General features: G+C 42.3%; 1 protein-coding gene across 1 annotated transcript in view; it reads right to left on the minus strand.

Annotated features, from left to right (window-relative positions):
* Window positions 1-5,817: 5,817 nt before the first annotated feature.
* Window positions 5,818-19,771, minus strand: part of LOC120066970 (transcription factor COE3-like) — a 147,398-nt gene continuing 133,444 nt past the window's right edge. Inside the window, exons 7-10 of the mRNA XM_039018308.1 lie at window positions 18,500-18,677; window positions 13,853-14,038; window positions 12,863-12,952; window positions 5,818-5,849 (exon numbers count right to left, since the gene is read on the minus strand). Coding sequence (XP_038874236.1) covers window positions 5,818-5,849; window positions 12,863-12,952; window positions 13,853-14,038; window positions 18,500-18,677 — 486 coding nt within the window. The remainder of the gene's footprint in view (window positions 5,850-12,862; window positions 12,953-13,852; window positions 14,039-18,499; window positions 18,678-19,771) is intronic.

Consider the following 19,771-nt stretch of genomic DNA (forward strand, 5'->3'; position numbering starts at 1 on the left):
TAGACTAAATATATCACCCCTTATAGATAAACGATAGCACCCCTTATAGACGAAATATATCACCCCTTATAGACTAAATATATCACCCTTTACAGACAGAAGATATCACCCCTTATAGACTAAATATATCACCCCTTATAGACTAAATATATCAACCCTTATAGACTAAATATATCACCCCTTATAGACTAAATATATCACCCCTTATAGACTAAATATATCACCCCTTATAGACTAAATATATCACCCCTTATAGATAAACGATAGCACCCCTTATAGACTAAATATATCACCCCTTATAGACTAAATATATCACCCCTTATAGACTAAATATATCACCCCTTATAGACTAAATATATCAACCCTTATAGACTAAATATATCAACCCTTATAGATAAACGATAGCACCCCTTATAGACTAAATATATCAACCCTTATAGACTAAATATATCACCCCTTATAGACTAAATATATCAACCCTTATAGACTAAATATATCAACCCTTATAGACTAAATATATCACCCCTTATAGACTAAATATATCAACCTTTATAGACTAAATACATCACCCCTTATAGACTAAATACATCACCCCTTATAGACTAAATATATCACCCCTTATAGACTAAATACATCACCCCTTATAGACTAAATATATCAACCCTTATAGACTAAATATATCAACCCTTATAGACTAAATATATCACCCCTTATAGACTAAATATATCACCCCTTATAGACTAAATATATCACCCCTTATAGACTAAATATATCACCCCTTTTAGACTAAATACATCACCCCTTACAGATAAACGATAGCACCCCTTATAGACTAAATACATCACCCCTTATAGATAAACGATAGCACCCCTTAAAGACTAAATATATCACCCCTTATAGACTAAATATAGCACCCCTTATAGACTAAATACATCACCCCGTATAGATAAATGATAGCACCCCTTATAGACTAAATATATCAACCCTTATAGATAAACGATATCACCCCTTATAGATAAACGATAGCACCCCATATAGATAAACGGTAGCACCCCTTACAGACAGAAGATATCACCCCTTATAGACAGAAGATATCACCCCTTACAGACAGAAGATATCACCCCTTACAGACAGAAGATATCACCCCTTACAGACAGAAGATATCTCCCCTTATAGACATCCCCTTGCCCTTTAAATCCATTGTCCTGAACAGTATTAGTTGTGATGTAATAGAGGTGTAGATGATGCAGCGTAATGTACAACTACCATACAACTGGTTTTCTTTCTCAAAGAGCAAAGCATTGTGGGGCAGACATGGAACGACGGTCCTCTGTCACGCATAACATTGCATGTATAGTATACTGTATGCTGTGGTGAGACAATACACACCCATAGTACATGCATTATAAATACTGTAATATTCACATGTTAAGTTTTCCTACTGAACGTTGTTGTCTTGTCAGATATCATCACCTCATGGTGTGTGATATAGGTCAACGCTCAGGCACTAGGTTATTATGGACCCTTGATAATGCTGGTTTTTCCAGGTCACATTACAGTAGTGTCCCTAATACTTACTGGGTAGTTATATAGGTAGGTACAGTGTAAATATAGATTTAGGTACTTACCATTGTATCCTAACTTAAACCGCGTCATGCTGATTTTAATGCTGTTTGTATACAGACATTTTGTATACGTTCCAACTAGCTAGTAAAACCAAAACCTAGCAACTACAGTCTATATCCACTACGGTTCCAGTACTTGTTATTCAGGGATCAGTGATTTGAGCGTGGAGGCCTAGCCCCCAACTCACCCCCAGAGACACTCATTCCTTTCAGGGATTCACAGCAGTGGAAGATGAAAGCCATACATCAACATCTCACCCAAAATACCACCCGGCTGTAAGTGGCTGACCTGCTGCCACCCCGGATGCCACCCCGGATGCCACCCCCAATGCCACCCCGGATGCCACCCCGGATGCCACCCCTGATGCCACCCCTGATGCCACCCCGGATACCACCCCTGATGCCACCCCTGAAGCCACCCCTAATGCCACCCCGTATGCCACCCCGGATGCCACCCCGTATGCCACCCCGGATGCCACCCCGGATGCCACCTGAGAGCCACCCCGGATGCCACCCCTGATGCCACCCCGGATGCCACCCCTGATGCCACCCCTGATGCCATCCCGGATGCCACCCCTGATGCCATCCCGGATGCCATCCCAGATGCCACCCCTGATGCCACCCCTGATGCCACCCCGGATGCCACCCCTGATGCCACCCCGGATGCCACCCCTGATGCCACCCCTAATGCCACCCCGGATGCCACCCCGCATGCCACCTCAGAGCCAACTGAGGACAGTTCAAATGGACCAAAATGATAAGCAGATCCAGTGTGAATATGTCCTAATCTAACACCGCTGTCCTGTCCATGACAGAGGCATGGTGGGAAACATGGACCACAGACATACAACAAATGTTTAACTAAGTAATGGTAGAGCTTTGGGTTGTAAAGGAGCGATACTGGTTTGATCTACCCTGAGGTACCCGTCTGTTTTGTGCACATTGCCATTGAGTGGAATGTTAGCTAAACAGACTTGTACCAGGCTAGGTTTCATCTGTAAACATTATATATATATTTTTTTAAATACCTCCCAAAAATATAATTACTGTAGAGTTTGTATTCCTCTAAGGAAATCTCATTTTGGCTTGCTTCATTTCTGAGTATGTAGTTTACTATCTTCTATTTCATGGTATTTGAAAGAGTAACAAAGAAATAATTTTGGACAATTAAGATAACCGGGAGAGAGTGTTCACAGACAAGAAATACTTTTATTAAATATTGTGTAAAATGAACATCTTTATACAGTTATTTGTAAAAATGTGGACATAAGCAAACACAAAAAAATGTACACGTTAAACGAAATGAATAGCTGACCATTTAGTGAGATCCTCAGACTGAAGCCAACACAGCAACGAGTGCATGGTCTAATTAGCTGAAAAACACACACACAAAAAAACTAATTGCAGAAATGATCAAATTCCCAAATGTTCTTCATGTAACCTTGCATGTCTCTTTCAAGGTGACTTCTCAGCCTTCCCCACTTAGCTTTGTGGAGCTGTCACAAAGCAAATACATTGCACATTCATCACTTTATTCTTTATTTGTACAGCTGCCGTACATCGTGCTTCCTCATGGAAAATAAAAAAAACTTGTGCGCAGTTTGCCAAGAGGGAACATCCCTTTTCAATTATACTTAACATTACAATAGGAGATTTTGTTTTACAAAGTGTTAAGTGCAAAGTAAAAGATGAAAATAAAAAATATTGATAGAAACATGTGTCTTGTGGGTTGATTTGGCACAACCAGGGAAATCAATAGTGTGGGGGGGAAGAAGAAGAACGAGAAGGAGAAGAAGAAGAAGAAGAAGAAGAAGGAGAAGAAGGAGAAGAAGGAGAAGAAGAAGAAGAGGAAGGAGAAGAAGGAGAAGAGGAAGGAGAAGAAGGAGAAGAAGGAGAAGAAGAAGGAGAAGAAGAAGAAGAAGAAGAAGAAGAAGAAGGAGAAGAAGGAGAAGAAGAAGAAGAAGAAGGAGAAGAAGAAGAAGAAGAAGAAGAAGAAGAAGAAGAACGAGAAGGAGAAGAATGAGAAGGAGAAGAAGAAGAAGAAGAAGAAGGATGAGTGAATTCAGCTACAGTATGATGCTACATTATTTGATGGAATTACTCCAAAATGTTCAGTACAGAGCATTCTGTCTTGTGAGAGTGAATGTGTAAATCTCTTCAACATTTCTTTAGATGTTCACTGTGATTTGGGGGAGAATTAAGCCAAATATTAACGAAATAAAAAGGTTAATAAGCACAAAATAGTCAAAAGATGAAGGGGGTCAACATAATTATTTTTTATTATTTTCAGTAAACAATGTTTGTGCTTTTTGTTTTGACACCATAGATCATGTTCATGGAGTAAGGATTGGCATTGTGGTGTAGGTACAGATTGATGTCATTCAACCAGCAGATCTCAGGCCGTCCAACGAGCTTCTCCTGACAGATTCTAATAAACTCAGTGATTCCTAACATGTATTTTCTATTCCAGATTAGATGGTTTTTCATGTGTGTTTTTTTTTGTTCCCTGTTTAAGACAGTTCAGCTAAGTGATATGGGGTAGCAGGTAAAAATGACTTTGTACAACCACAAATTGAATCATACCTCGAGGGGGGGGGGGGGGTGGCTGGACATGCACATAATCAACTATTATTAATACAGCCGTGTGTCACAAACAAGTTATTTGACTATACAACAAACAGTTTTATTCCAAAAAAAGTATTTTGTTTTATATAACTTATATTAATACAAAAATAAACAATGAACTTTGACTGTTTTTCTTCTCAAAAGAAAAAAAACCAATGACCAACAAAATGAATTATTTTGACAAAGTAAATGTCAATTTGAGATACAAATGAAATGTATAAACATTGCGATCTATCGATACAAAAAAACAAAGGTGAATGTAGGCAATAGTTATTGGCTTTATGCTCTGTGCTGCATCACAATATCTGGCCATGACAAACAATACGTACAAGATCAAATTAAATGATTGAAAGCAATTTTACAAAAAATTTCGAAGATAAATACAATATTTATAATTGATATGTTACAAAAAAATTCCCTTAGTAACCGCAAGTGTTTATGTGAAAGTGTTGCAATGTATACGATTATTTACCCCTTACTGTTTTCTATAAGGAATAAAACTCTGTCCTAAATATTTTAAGTGGATCTGGAAAAAATTCAAGACAAGTGTATAAATATTTAGCTACAACTTTGGCAAAATCACAAAAGTCTACAATTGTATAACCACATACAAAACACATTAGGGAATAAGGAGACAGAAGTGATAGGACAATCTTCTGGAACAGGAAACATAGACTTCACAGTAGCCTAAGAATGCAATATTATACAGTGCTAGCAAAAACAGTTGAAAAAAATTGCAGATCACACTTGCTTAAACTGGAAGCTGCAGCAGTGGAAGTAGTATATTTATACCAACAGACAGTAGCTTTTCATCTCTGTTAGTGTGCTTTTTGAAGGCAAAAAAAATAATAAATCATTGACTTACAATTTCTACCTACAATAAGTTAGAAAGTAATTTTTTTTTTTGATAAAGTAAGACGGCGTGATGAAATCTCCTCTGTCAGCCACTCAGATTATCTGTATTTACTTCTTCATTGTTAATGTTTTTTTTGTTTTTTTTAATCATATAATTTCATATTATTTCCAGTTGTAAATGTGTTCACACTGTCTTGGCCCCCTTTTTCTCTTACCACAAATTAAAAAGAGAAAGAAATAAGGAAATTCACATTATAGAGATGCTCAACTGCTGCGCATCGTGTAAAGAGAAACGTATTCTGAGGTATTGTCATCAGTGTTGTTCATCAAATTGATCATCCTCAAAGATTCTCCCCGACACATTAGCAACAACTAGACAGAGCCAAGATCAAACCAGACACTTTTATACAAAATAGCAATTTTTCCTTCCTTCCTTTCTTCAAGAATGAGAAATGGTAAAATATGACAAGAAATCAGTCAATAAAATTAAATTGTTAATGACAAAGTTGCTTGCATGTCACAATTCATGTGTTTGAATAAAATCTTTGAAACTGTCTTTTTTTTCTCTCTCCTCTGAATAAACAGAATGATGTTGTTGATTTTATTCATGATTGATGACACAGATTCTACCAGAATCTTCTGAAGGTACTAAACGAGTCCCCCCCGCAGCCCCTTTGTGACGACTGGAGCTCGGAGAGAGGAAGAAGACTGTTTACATGGGTGGGACAACGAGGCCGGACATCGCTAGAAGATGGAGAGATGGAGAAACAAAACAGCTTTAACATCATGGTTCAGTTCGTATAGCGATACGCACGGAAACGTACACAAACACGTTGCTACCATCTTACTAAATAGACGGGAGGAAGAAATGTCTCCCTGCAGCTCATGAAAACAAAAAGTAGCTTGCAAGATGGCAGTCGTATGGAAGAGGTGGGGGTGGGGGGTAGTGGGAGGGGTTGGGGGAGTGGATGGGGGTGGGGGGTGGTGGGAGAGTGTGTAGGGGAGTAGATGGGGGTGGGGGGTGGTGGGAGGGGTTGGGGGAGTGGATGGGGGTGGGGGGTGGTGGGAGAGTGTGTAGGGGAGTAGATGGGGGTGGGGGGTGGTGGGAGGGGTTGGGGGAGTGGATGGGGGTGGGGGTAGTGGGAGAGTGTGTAGGGGAGTAGATGGGGGTGGGGGGTGGTGGGAGGGGTTGGGGGAGTGGATGGGGGTGGGGGTAGTGGGAGAGTGTGTAGGGGAGTAGATGGGGGTGGGGGGTGGTGGGAGGGGTTGGGGGAGTGGATGGGGGTGGGGGTAGTGGGAGAGTGTGTAGGGGAGTGGATGGGGGAGTGGATGGGGGTGGGGGTAGTGGGAGAGTGTGTGGGGGAGTGGATGGGGTGGGGGGGCCTGAGTGAAATTTGCTTTTCTAACATGACATAGTAGAAAGACTTCACTTTTTAGAAGAGGAGCTTTCTGACATTTTCAGGAGAAAGCGTCCTGTCTTCCCAACATGTGTGATATTTCTCTTAGCGTTTTGTTAATGGCAAACAGTGGCCTGAGGTCCCAGGAGGCAGTCCATGCTGACAGCTGAGAAACAACATGGTCACGTCTGCTAACGTCAGATACCCTACCCAGGACTTTCTCTCTCTCGGTCTCTCTCTCTCTCTCTCTCACCAGCCAAGGACCAGACACTTCTCAGGTTCCCTTACATTGAAATCCTTGGTCGTTTTTTTTACGCCAACATTACTGCAAGGCATTCTACCATATAGCAGTTCTCTGCATTTTACAGCTTGTAGTGGATTTTTAAGTCTTATCACAAGGTATACGCATCTGAGGTGAACATAATCTGAAATTCTAGAGTTTGTGTGTTATGAATACGATTTTATACATTTTTATCATGATATACGGTATGCATCTACTTCTAAGAAATATATATATATATATATATATGTACTGACTCCTAGATTCAATCAGATCAAATGAACCAGTGATAGCAGACACCTGAATAGCGGATGTTTTGGCATGTTGGGGGTGGAACTGCATGGGAGCTGTCCAATCGGTGAGCAGACATACCCGACCCACTCAGCTCGGTGAGCAGACATACCCGACCCACTCAGCTCGGTGAGCAGACATACCCGACCCACTCAGCTCGGTGAGCAGACATACCCGACCCACTCAGCTCGGTGAGCAGACATACCCGACCCACACAGCTCGGTGAGCAGACATACCCGACCCACTCAGCTCGGTGAGCAGACATACCCGACCCACTCAGCTCGGTGAGCAGACATACCCGACCCACTCAGCTCGGTGAGCAGACATACCCGACCCACTCACGGTACAAGTTCCGAGTGACAAAGTGTAGGCCGTGTAGAAATAATAACGCTCAAATTGAAAAATCATTCAACAAAATAATGAGCGTTTTCAACACCCTAATGAAGGTGTCGATTACAACTCACGTTCCAGTGTTCCAACTCACGTTCCAGTGTTCCAACTCACGTTCCAGTGTTCCAACTCACATTCCAGTGTTCCAACTCACATTCCAGTGTTCCAACTCACGTTCCAGTGTTTCAACTCGTAAACAAGGCTGCATTTCTGTTAATGCAACTTATTACAGCCAATGGCAGGATTTCTGTTAATGCAACTTATTACAGCCAATGGTAGGATTTCTGTTAATGCAACTTATTACAGCCAATGGCAGGATTTCTGTTAATGCAACTTATTACAGCCAATCGCAGGATTTCTGTTAATGCAATTCATTACAGCCAATGGCAGGATTTATTTTAATGCAACTCATTACAGCCAATGGCAACGTCCGCTTTAGGAGCCACTTCGTGATTTGACAACTCTAATGCAGTTCCACCTCCAACACAACCACTATGCGGATATCGGCTAGTGGATCTGATTGAACGGAGCCCTGAATTGTATGAATTGTAGTTTTGATGAATTGTAGTGTTAAGACTCTAGGTAGAGTATCCTATAGATGAATTGTAGTGTTAAGACTCTAGGTAGAGTATCCTACAGACGAATTGTAGTGTTAAGACTCTAGGTAGAGTATCCTATAGATGAATTGTAGTGTTAAGACTCTAGGGAGAGTATCCTACAGATGAATTGTAGTGTTAAGACTCTAGGGAGAGTATCCTACAGATGAATTGTAGTGTTAAGACTCTAGGGAGAGTATCCTATAGATGAATTGTAGTGTTAAGACTCTAGGGAGAGTATCCTATAGATGAATTGTAGTGTTAAGACTCTAGAGAGAGTATCCTACAGATGAATTGTAGTGTTAAGACTCTAGGGAGAGTATCCTATAGATTAATTGTAGTGTTAAGACTCTAGGTAGAGTATCCTACAGATGAATTGTAGTGTTAAGACTCTAGGGAGAGTATCCTACAGATGAATTGTAGTGTTAAGACTCTAGGGAGAGTATCCTATAGATGAATTGTAGTGTTAAGACTCTAGGGAGAGTATCCTACAGATGAATTGTAGTGTTAAGACTCTAGGGAGAGTATCCTACAGATGAATTGTAGTGTTAAGACTCTAGGGAGAGTATCCTACAGATGAATTGTAGTGTTAAGACTCTAGGGAGAGTATCCTACAGATGAATTGTAGTGTTAAGACTCTAGGGAGAGTATCCTACAGATGAATTGTAGTGTTAAGACTCTAGGGAGAGTATCCTATAGATGAATTGTAGTGTTAAGACTCTAGGGAGAGTATCCTACAGATGAATTGTAGTGTTAAGACTCTAGGGAGAGTATCCTACAGATGAATTGTAGTGTTAAGACTCTAGGGAGAGTATCCTATAGATGAATTGTAGTGTTAAGACTCTAGGGAGAGTATCCTATAGATGAATTGTAGTGTTAAGACTCTAGGGAGAGTATCCTATAGATGAATTGTAGTGTTAAGACTCTAGGGAGAGTATCCTACAGATGAATTGTAGTGTTAAGACTCTAGGGAGAGTATCCTATAGATGAATTGTAGTGTTAAGACTCTAGGGAGAGTATCCTATAGATGAATTGTAGTGTTAAGACTCTAGGGAGAGTATCCTACAGACGAATTGTAGTGTTAAGACTCTAGGTAGAGTATCCTATAGATGAATTGTAGTGTTAAGACTCTAGGGAGAGTATCCTACAGATGAATTGTAGTGTTAAGACTCTAGGGAGAGTATCCTACAGATGAATTGTAGTGTTAAGACTCTAGGGAGAGTATCCTATAGATGAATTGTAGTGTTAAGACTCTAGGGAGAGTATCCTATAGATGAATTGTAGTGTTAAGACTCTAGAGAGAGTATCCTACAGATGAATTGTAGTGTTAAGACTCTAGGGAGAGTATCCTATAGATTAATTGTAGTGTTAAGACTCTAGGTAGAGTATCCTACAGATGAATTGTAGTGTTAAGACTCTAGGGAGAGTATCCTACAGATGAATTGTAGTGTTAAGACTCTAGGGAGAGTATCCTATAGATGAATTGTAGTGTTAAGACTCTAGGGAGAGTATCCTACAGATGAATTGTAGTGTTAAGACTCTAGGGAGAGTATCCTACAGATGAATTGTAGTGTTAAGACTCTAGGGAGAGTATCCTACAGATGAATTGTAGTGTTAAGACTCTAGGGAGAGTATCCTACAGATGAATTGTAGTGTTAAGACTCTAGGGAGAGTATCCTACAGATGAATTGTAGTGTTAAGACTCTAGGGAGAGTATCCTATAGATGAATTGTAGTGTTAAGACTCTAGGGAGAGTATCCTACAGATGAATTGTAGTGTTAAGACTCTAGGGAGAGTATCCTACAGATGAATTGTAGTGTTAAGACTCTAGGGAGAGTATCCTATAGATGAATTGTAGTGTTAAGACTCTAGGGAGAGTATCCTATAGATGAATTGTAGTGTTAAGACTCTAGGGAGAGTATCCTATAGATGAATTGTAGTGTTAAGACTCTAGGGAGAGTATCCTACAGATGAATTGTAGTGTTAAGACTCTAGGGAGAGTATCCTATAGATGAATTGTAGTGTTAAGACTCTAGGGAGAGTATCCTATAGATGAATTGTAGTGTTAAGACTCTAGGGAGAGTATCCTACAGATGATTTGTAGTGTTAAGACTCTGGGGAGAGTATCCTACAGATGAATTGTAGTGTTAAGACTCTAGGGAGAGTATCCTACAGATTAATTGTAGTGTTAAGACTCTAGGGAGAGTATCCTACAGATGAATTGTAGTGTTAAGACTCTAGGGAGAGTATCCTACAGATGAATTGTAGTGTTAAGACTCTAGGGAGAGTATCCTATAGATGAATTGTAGTGTTAAGACTCTAGGGAGAGTATCCTATAGATGAATTGTAGTGTTAAGACTCTAGGTAGAGTATCCTACAGATGAATTGTAGTGTTAAGACTCTAGGGAGAGTATCCTACAGATGATTTGTAGTGTTAAGACTCTAGGGAGAGTATCCTATAGATGAATTGTAGTGTTAAGACTCTAGGGAGAGTATCCTACAGATGAGCTGCCAGAAGGAAGAAGATTGATGTACTCGGTCCTTCAACTCACTTTAACAATTAGACCTTCCTGTTTCTCCAGTGCTTTGGACTTATTTGTGGTGTCATGGTTGGAATGATTTTAAGTTTACCCGTTGAATATGATGACATGACATTCCTCATTAATTTCTGCAGACTACATATTAATAAGTATACACATGTAACAGCGTGAACTTTTAATTTCCCACTTCATTAGCTCCCGCATTATTAATATTGGATGCACACACTATGACTAAAACCTGTTTTCAAGCACAACAAGTCGGCCTTGACATCGAGCAGGAAAATTAAAGCCAGAATCACACTTTCATTCAAACTGGTTGACGCTGATGTGTTTTGGCTTGCACAATGACCCTCTCTCTGTATTTCTGTTGAGTTTCTGCTTTTCTCAATTAGAAAAGGCAATATATTTAGACTGTGTTGCGTCGCGTAACGTTGTCTTGGTGTTAAACTGCACAACTAGCAAAAAAAAAACCACACAGTGGATAAAATGTGTACGCTTTTAACCGAGAGCGGGGGAAAAAAACATGAATTTTTAACCGAGGACAATACTCCAGCTAAATCAGAAGGAAGTTTGACGTGTGTTGCTTTCCAAAGGGCTGGGAACGTGCCGATCTCTAATCCTGGCTACATTTAAAAATACCGTGCTGGAGTGCTTGTCGGAGTTACAGGGAGTCTATTCACCAAGGACCAAGGCCTGGAAAGGGCTCACTAGGGTCAGTAGAAGATCGTGTGGGATGGGGGTGGGGGGGGGGGGGGGGGGGTGTGATGGGTTGTGAATATTAAAGCATATGATGTACAATTCAGATGAAATGTAAAAGAGGGCTGGATCCTAGGGCTGCAGTGAATAATGCAGAAGTACGATAGCTATGGGACCTTATGTGATTGTTGTGTCTATCATTACAGTACTCAGCTTACGATACATATTGTATGTATCAGGATATCAGGGTTCGGCTAAATTCAGAATTTCTGAATTGAAGTGAATTCAAACCATGAATTTGAATTGAATTTGAACTGGCCACAAACCCACAGGAAGCATAATTTGAATTGAAGGAATTATAAAATACATTTCAAAGCATTTCAAAACTAATTCAACTGAGACGTTAATTTGACAAACCTTTTAACAAAATAATCTTCCACTTATTAACAAGCAATATACACCTGATTTCAAATATTATATTTTAAGATGTCAAACAGTATTTTTCATTGTCATGAAAGATTTCTAGATTACTAGATTGTTCCCAGTGTTTGATCAAATGCATTTAGGGAAATATACATTTTATATTTAAAACATTATTTTATTTATCCTTTATTTAACTAGGCAAGTCAGTTAAGAACAAATTCTTATTTACAATGACAGCCTAGGAACAGTGGGTTAACTGCCTTGTTCAGGGGCCGAACGACAGATTTTTACCTTTCGGTTAACTGGCCCAACGCTCTAACCACTAGGCTACCTGCCGCCCCATTAAGGGAATTCTGAATTATTATAGACAACCCACAACATGTTCTTAATATGTACAGACCACTGTAATTATTTAAAATAGTTTTAGGAGAATGAGTTACATTTTTTGTTTTATGTTTCAACCATTCATAACCATACATGATGTCAAAATGAACATTCCTTTAGTGATAGAAATAAATAATAAATAATTATTTGAATTTCATGGAATTTAATTGAATTACATATATTTCCTTTGATTCAAATTATTTTCAAATTCTGCTTTCTGTGGTATGTGGCCAAATTAAATACAATTTTAAAATAAAAATTGAATTGGAATTAAATCAGAATTGACCCCAACCCTGTATGTACTGATATGCTGTACTATGGTATTCTGATGCAAAAAATATATGGGGGAGAGTAACCCCCAAGAGACTCCTAACTTCCCTTAATCATTAATGGTTTGATAAATAAATACAGAAATAAATAAATAAACACATACATGCAGGCATAATGTACCCATCAATCCATCCATCCATCCGTCCACGCAATCATCATCCATCCTCAAATACATCATTTATGTCCACTCGTACTCTCGTTTAACCCAGACTGGCGGTGCATTGTTGCCCATGGTTTTGGGTGGAGGTGGGCAGGCAGGCAGGTGAGAGAGATGCCAGTGGGGCCAACAGGTCAGAACAGAACAGAGAGATGCCAGTGGGCCAACAGGTCAGAACAGAACAGAGAGATGCCAGTAGGCCAACAGGTCAGAACAGAACAGAAGGACAGAATGACTATGGAGGGCACTGTAAAAGGAGGGAGGACGGCTCACCTTGAAGTCCATTGCCATTTGCACTGGTGCAAGAAGGTGGTGGAGAAGCTTGGGGCCTTACAACGGGGGCAAAGGCGCTCTTTTGTTTCACTGCAGAGATGACATTGGCAGGTGAGAATGAGAAAATGCCGTGTGTACTGCTACAGTTTGTAGAGAGGCTGACCGAAGAGGTTGCCATGGTGGGACTCGACGGCACTACTGCAATAAAGCACACAGAAGCACCACTCAGAGAGGAGTTTCACCACGCCACAGATCATTCAAAAAATCAAGATTTTTAGATGGATTGATTAAATTAATTGATAGGGGCCTTGCCTCTTTTCAAATCAAAACGTATATAGATATGGAAAGAAATCAGGAGAAATCAAGATGATTGTGATTTTTTTTTAAATGATCAGAATTTGGATGGAATTCGACAAATAATAACATTTACTTAAGTAAGAAACCAATTTGTAATATTAACAAAAATGTTTTTCAAAATCATATTTGGAGTTTGTGGGATTGTGATATGAAATGTTCTGCCTTGCCCGCTCTGGATAATAGGTATCTGACAATAGACTCTTGACTGGGGGGAAATCAGTCACAAAAACTTTGCTTCTATAATTTTGGGGTATTTTCTTTTGGGGGCGTGCACCATGTCATACAATTTTTTACTTTTCCATGTATTTTTTTGCGTGTAAATTTGTAAGTCTGATTGACGATTTTTTTAAAAAGTTGAGTCTTGGGTTTTCAGCCTCCAGAGTCACCCCTCCTTTTATCCAGTAGCACACATTCCAAAATAATACAAACACTAATCAAAAGAATAACAGAGAAGGTGGGGGGGGGGGGTTTAGGCAAAAATCAAGAAAATCAAAAATCAAGAAAATCAAAAATCTAAAATCTAAAAAATCTCAAATCTAAAAAATCAAAAATCAAGAAAATCAAGAAAAAGCTAAGCTTCTCAGACTCGTAGATAAGGAGGAAGTAGAGGTGTGTCGTTACCTTGATACTTACTGCCGTAGGGGGAGTTGGCAGAGGAGCCGTTGAGGAAGCCTGGTGAACTGGGTACTCCCAGATTGGACATGGGGTTGCCGTAGCCGTTCATGCTGTTGCTAACGGTGTTGTAGTTGGCCTGTTGTGGGGTGCTGCTGGGGACGTAGCCTCGAGGGGACACACTGCTGGTTTGACGGCTGTATCCTACTGTTGAGAGGGGGGAGAAAAGGACTTAGGGAAGGTAGAGCCACAACATTGGGGTATTTTATAGATACATAGTCTACTATATGTCTGAAGTGACGACCTGTTCCTTATTTAGTGCCCTGCTTTTGATCAGGGACCACAGGGACCACAGGGAACATAGGTACCACAGGGAACATAGGGACCACAGGGAACATAGGTACCACAGGGACCATAGGTACCACAGGGAACATAGGTACCACAGGGAACATAGGTACCACAGGGAACATAGGTACCACAGGGAACATAGGTACCACAGGGACCATAGGTACCATAGGGAACATAGGTACCACAGGGAACATAGGTACCACAGGGAACATAGGTACCACAGGGAACATAGGTACCACAGGGAACATAGGTACCATAGGGAACATAGGTACCACAGGGAACATAGGTACCACAGGGAACATAGGTACCATAGGGAACATAGGTACCACAGGGAACATAGGTACCACAGGGAACATAGGTACCACAGGGAACATAGGTACCACAGGGAACATAGGTACCACAGGGAACATAGGTACCACAGGGAACATAGGTACCACAGGGAACATAGGTACCACAGGGAACATAGGGACCACAGGGAACATAGGTACCACAGGGAACATAGGTACCACAGGGAACATAGGTACCACAGGGAACATAGGTACCACAGGGAACATAGGTACCACAGGGAACATAGGTACCACAGGGAACATAGGTACCATAGGGAACATAGGGACCATAGGGCTCTGGTCAAAAGTAGTGCACTATGTAGTGCAGGGGTGTAAAACTCATTCCATGGAGGGCTTAGTGTCTGCAGGTTTTTAGTTGTTCCTTTCAATTAAGCCCTAGACAACCAGGTGAGGGGAGTTCCTTACTGAGACCTAGACAACCAGGTGAGGGGATTTCCTTACTGAGACCTAGACAACCAGGTGAGAGGAGTTCCTTACTGAGACCTAGACAACCAGGTGAGGGGAGTTCCTTACTGAGACCTAGACAACCAGGTGAGGGGAGTTCCTTACTGAGACCTAGACAACCAGGTGAGAGGAGTTCCTTACTGCCTTACTGAGACCTAGACAACCAGGTGAGAGGAGTTCCTTACTGAGACCTAGACAACCAGGTGAGGGGAGTTCCTTACTGAGACCTAGACAACCAGGTGAGGGGAGTTCCTTACTGAGACCTAGACAACCAGGTGAGAGGAGGTCCTTACTGAGACCTAGACAACCAGGTGAGGGGAGTTCCTTACTGAGACCTAGACCACCAGGTGAGAGGAGGTCCTTATTCAGACCTAGACAACCAGGTGAGGGGAGTTCCTTACTGAGACCTAGACAACCAGGTGAGGGGAGTTCCTTACTGAGACCTAGACAACCAGGTGAGGGGAGTTCCTTACTGAGACCTAGACAACCAGGTGAGAGGAGTTCCTTACTGAGACCTAGACAACCAGGTGAGGGGAGTTCCTTACTAAGACTTAGACAACCAGGTGAGGGGATTTCCTTACTAAGACTTAGACAACCAGGTGAGGGGAGTTCCTTACTGAGACCTAGACAACCAGGTGAGGAGAGGTCATTTCTGACACCTAGACAACCAGGTGAGGGGAGTTCCTTACTAATCAGTGATCTTAATTCATCCATCAAGTACAAGGGAGGAGCGAAACCCCGCAGCCACTCGACCCTCCGTGGAAGGAGTTTGACTGGTGTCGTAGGGAACAGAGTGCTATTCTGCACAAAACCCTTAGAGGGAAGCCTGACGCTGGACCACAGTGTTTTAATGTGTTGTTAAGACTCTGTGTCCATCAGCCAGCTGACTGGCATCACTCGTGTATTATGTCATGTGTCCAGTAAGTACACAGATGTGTGCTTCTCCTCATGGAAGCACACGGAAACCTACCCAGAAAACCCTAAGACTTAGACAACCAGGTGACCACCAGTAAATACAACCAGTAAATACAGCCAATGCTGTATGCAGGATTGTCTGTATTTACTGTGGAGCCATAACATAATACCCACATGGGCTTTTGTTTTCAAATGTAACCTTTATTTAACAAGGCAAGTCAGTTAAAAACAAATTCTTATTTACAAGGACGGCCTACCCCGGCCAAACCTGGACGACGCTGGGCCAATTGTGCGCCACCGTATGGGACTCCCAATCACAGCCGGATGTGATACAGCCTGGATTCAAACCAGGGACTGTAGTGACACCTCTTGCATTGCGATGCAGTGTCTGCTGCATCACTCGTAGCTAGCTATAGGTCTACCAGTGTTACATGTCTACACTCCTAGCATGTAGCTAGCTATAGGTCTACCAGTTTTACATGTGTACACTCCTAGCATGTGTCATGAGACAGAAAAAAATAATCACACTATCCAGCGTGCACTGACCTTAGCTGTAGCAACACAGAACAGAAGTAAACCCTGACCTTAGCTGTAGCAACACAGAACAGAAGTAAACCCTGACCTTAGCTGTAGCAACACAGAACAGATGTAAACCCTGACCTTAGCTGTAGCAACACAGAACAGAAGTAAACCCTGACCTTAGCTGTAGCAACACAGAACAGAAGTAACCCTGACCTTAGCTGTAGCAACACAGAACAGAAGTAAACCCTGACCTTAGCTGTAGCAACACAGAACAGAAGTAAACCCTGATCTTAGCGGTAGCAACACAGAACAGAAGTAAACCCTGACCTTAGCTGTAGCAACACAGAACAGAAGTAAACCCTGATCTTAGCTGTAGCAACACAGAACAGAAGTAAACCCTGACCTTAGCTGTGACAACACAGAACAGAAGTAAACCCTGACCTTAGCTGTAGCAACACAGAACAGAAGTAAACCCTGACCTTAGCTGTGACAACACAGAACAGAAGTAAACCCTGACCTTAGCTGTGACAACACAGAACAGAAGTAAACCCTGACCTTAGCTGTGACAACACAGAACAGAAGTAAACCCTGACCTTAGCTGTAGCAACACAGAACAGAAGTAAACCCTGACCTTAGCTGTGACAACACAGAACAGAAGTAAACCCTGACCTTAGCTGTAGCAACACAGAACAGAAGTAAACCCTGACCTTAGCTGTGACAACACAGAACAGAAGTAAACCCTGACCTTAGCTGTGACAACACAGAACAGAAGTAAACCCTGATCTTAGCTGTAGCAACACAGAACAGAAGTAAACCCTGACCTTAGCTGTAGCAACACAGAACAGAAGTAAACCCTGACCTTAGCGGTGGCAACACAGAACAGATGTAAACCCTGACCTTAGCTGTAGCAACACAGAACAGAAGTAAACCCTGACCTTAGCTGTAGCAACACAGAACAGAAGTAAACCCTGACCTTAGCGGTGGCAACACAGAACAGATGTAAACCCTGACCTTAGCTGTGACAACACAGAACAGATGTAAACCCTGACCTTAGCTGTGACAACACAGAACAGATGTAAACCCTGACCTTAGCTGTAGCAACACATAACAGAAGTAAACCCTGACCTTAGCGGTGGCAACACAGAACAGAAGTAAACCCTGACCTTAGCTGTGACAACACAGAACAGAAGTAAACCCTGATCTTAGCTGTAGCAACACAGAACAGAAGTAAACCCTGACCTTAGCTGTAGCAACACAGAACAGAAGTAAACCCTGACCTTAGCGGTGGCAACACAGAACAGATGTAAACCCTGACCTTAGCTGTAGCAACACAGAACAGAAGTAAACCCTGACCTTAGCTGTAGCAACACAGAACAGAAGTAAACCCTGACCTTAGCGGTGGCAACACAGAACAGATGTAAACCCTGACCTTAGCTGTGACAACACAGAACAGATGTAAACCCTGACCTTAGCTGTGACAACACAGAACAGATGTAAACCCTGACCTTAGCTGTGACAACACAGAACAGATGTAAACCCTGACCTTAGCTGTAGCAACACAGAACAGAAGTAAACCCTGACCTTAGCGGTGGCAACACAGAACAGAAGTAAACCCTGACCTTAGCGGTAGCAACACAGAACAGATATTATTAAGTATTATCATCCCAGGCGGCTGCTAAGTGAATAGTGGGGAGCGTTGGGTGGGTCGGCGGGTCATTCCCAGCCGAGCCAGACAAACAGAACAGAGGAGGCAGTGACAGCATCAGGCCCCCAGGGATCACAGTTATAAGATCCAGCTAGGGAAGATAGAGCCGCAGCAAGCAGAACGTCAGAGCCGGCCAGGTAATATTAAAGGGTAAAGCTAGATTAGTTGTTGTTGGCAGCTTATCTTCACTCATGGTCTGCGTCCAAAATGGCACCCTATTCCCTATATAGTGCACTACTTTCCCAATGTAGTGCACTACGTTCCCTATATAGTGCACTACTTTCCCAATGTAGTGCACTACGTTCCCTATATAGTGCACTACTTTTCCTATGTAGTGCACTAAGAAGGGACTAGGGAGCCATTTGGGAGGTCCCCATGGCTCCATACCCTGGTCATTACCCTGTGATGTTTCTGAGACGTTGACGGCGAGCTGGCTGCCGAACGAGTTGACCCCCATCATGCCGCCGTGCGACGCCGTGTTGCCCAGTGAAGGGATCTGGTTGTGGTTACGCGGGACGCTGTACAGGGCCTCGGCGATGTCGGCCGCTCGCTTCAAGATGATCTCCTGAAAGAGGAGGAGAGGACGTGTTACAAGTGATCCATATATTTGCCTTTAACATTAAACATTTAGTCTCATTGTGACCTTGTGTATTTGAACACATACGCAGATGAAGGTTACAGTAATGGTTTATTATGGATCCCCATTAGTTCCTGCCAAGTCAGCAGCTACTCTTCCTGAGGTTTATTATGGATCCCCATTAGTTCCTGCCATGGCAGCAGCTACTCTTCCTGGGGTTTATTATGGATCCCCATTAGTTCCTGCCATGGCAGCAGCTACTCTTCCTGGGGTTTATTATGGATCCCCATTAGTTTCTGCCAAGGCAGCAGCTACTCTTCCTGGGGTTTATTATGGATCCCCATTAGTTCCTGCCAAGGCAGCAGCTACTCTTCCTGGGGTTTATTATGGATCCCCATTAGTTCCTGCCATGGCAGCAGCTACTCTTCCTGGGGTTTATTATGGATCCCCATTAGTTCCTGCCATGGCAGCAGCTACTCTTCCTGGGGTTTATTATGGATACCCATTAGTTCCTGCCAAGGCAGCAGCTACTCTTCCTGGGGTTTATTATGGATCCCCATTAGTTCCTGCCATGGCAGCAGCTACTCTTCCTGGGGGTTTATTATGGATCCCCATTAGTTCCTGCCAAGGCAGCAGCTACCCTTCCTGGGGTTTATTATGGATCCCAATTAGTTCCTGCCATGGCAGCAGCTACTCTTCCTGGGGGTTTATTATGGATCCACATTAGTTCCTGCCAAGGCAGCAGCTACTCTTCCTGGGGTTTATTATGGATCCCCATTAGTTCCTGCCAAGGCAGCAGCTACTCTTCCTGGGGTTTACTATGGATCCCCATTAGTTCCTGTCGAGGCAGCAGCTACTCTTCCTGGAGTTTATTATGGATCCCCATTAGTTCCTGCCAAGGCAGCAGCTACTCTTCCTGGGGTTTATTATGGATCCCCATTAGTTCCTGCCGAGGCAGCAGCTACTCTTCCTGGGGTTTATTATGGATCCCCATTAGTTCCTGCCATGGCAGCAGCTACTCTTCCTGGGGTTTATTATGGATCCCAATTAGTTCCTGCCATGGCAGCAGCTACTCTTCCTGG

The sequence above is a fragment of the Salvelinus namaycush genome, chromosome 22, assembly GCF_016432855.1.
Source record: "Salvelinus namaycush isolate Seneca chromosome 22, SaNama_1.0, whole genome shotgun sequence".
Lineage (NCBI taxonomy): Eukaryota > Metazoa > Chordata > Actinopteri > Salmoniformes > Salmonidae > Salvelinus > Salvelinus namaycush.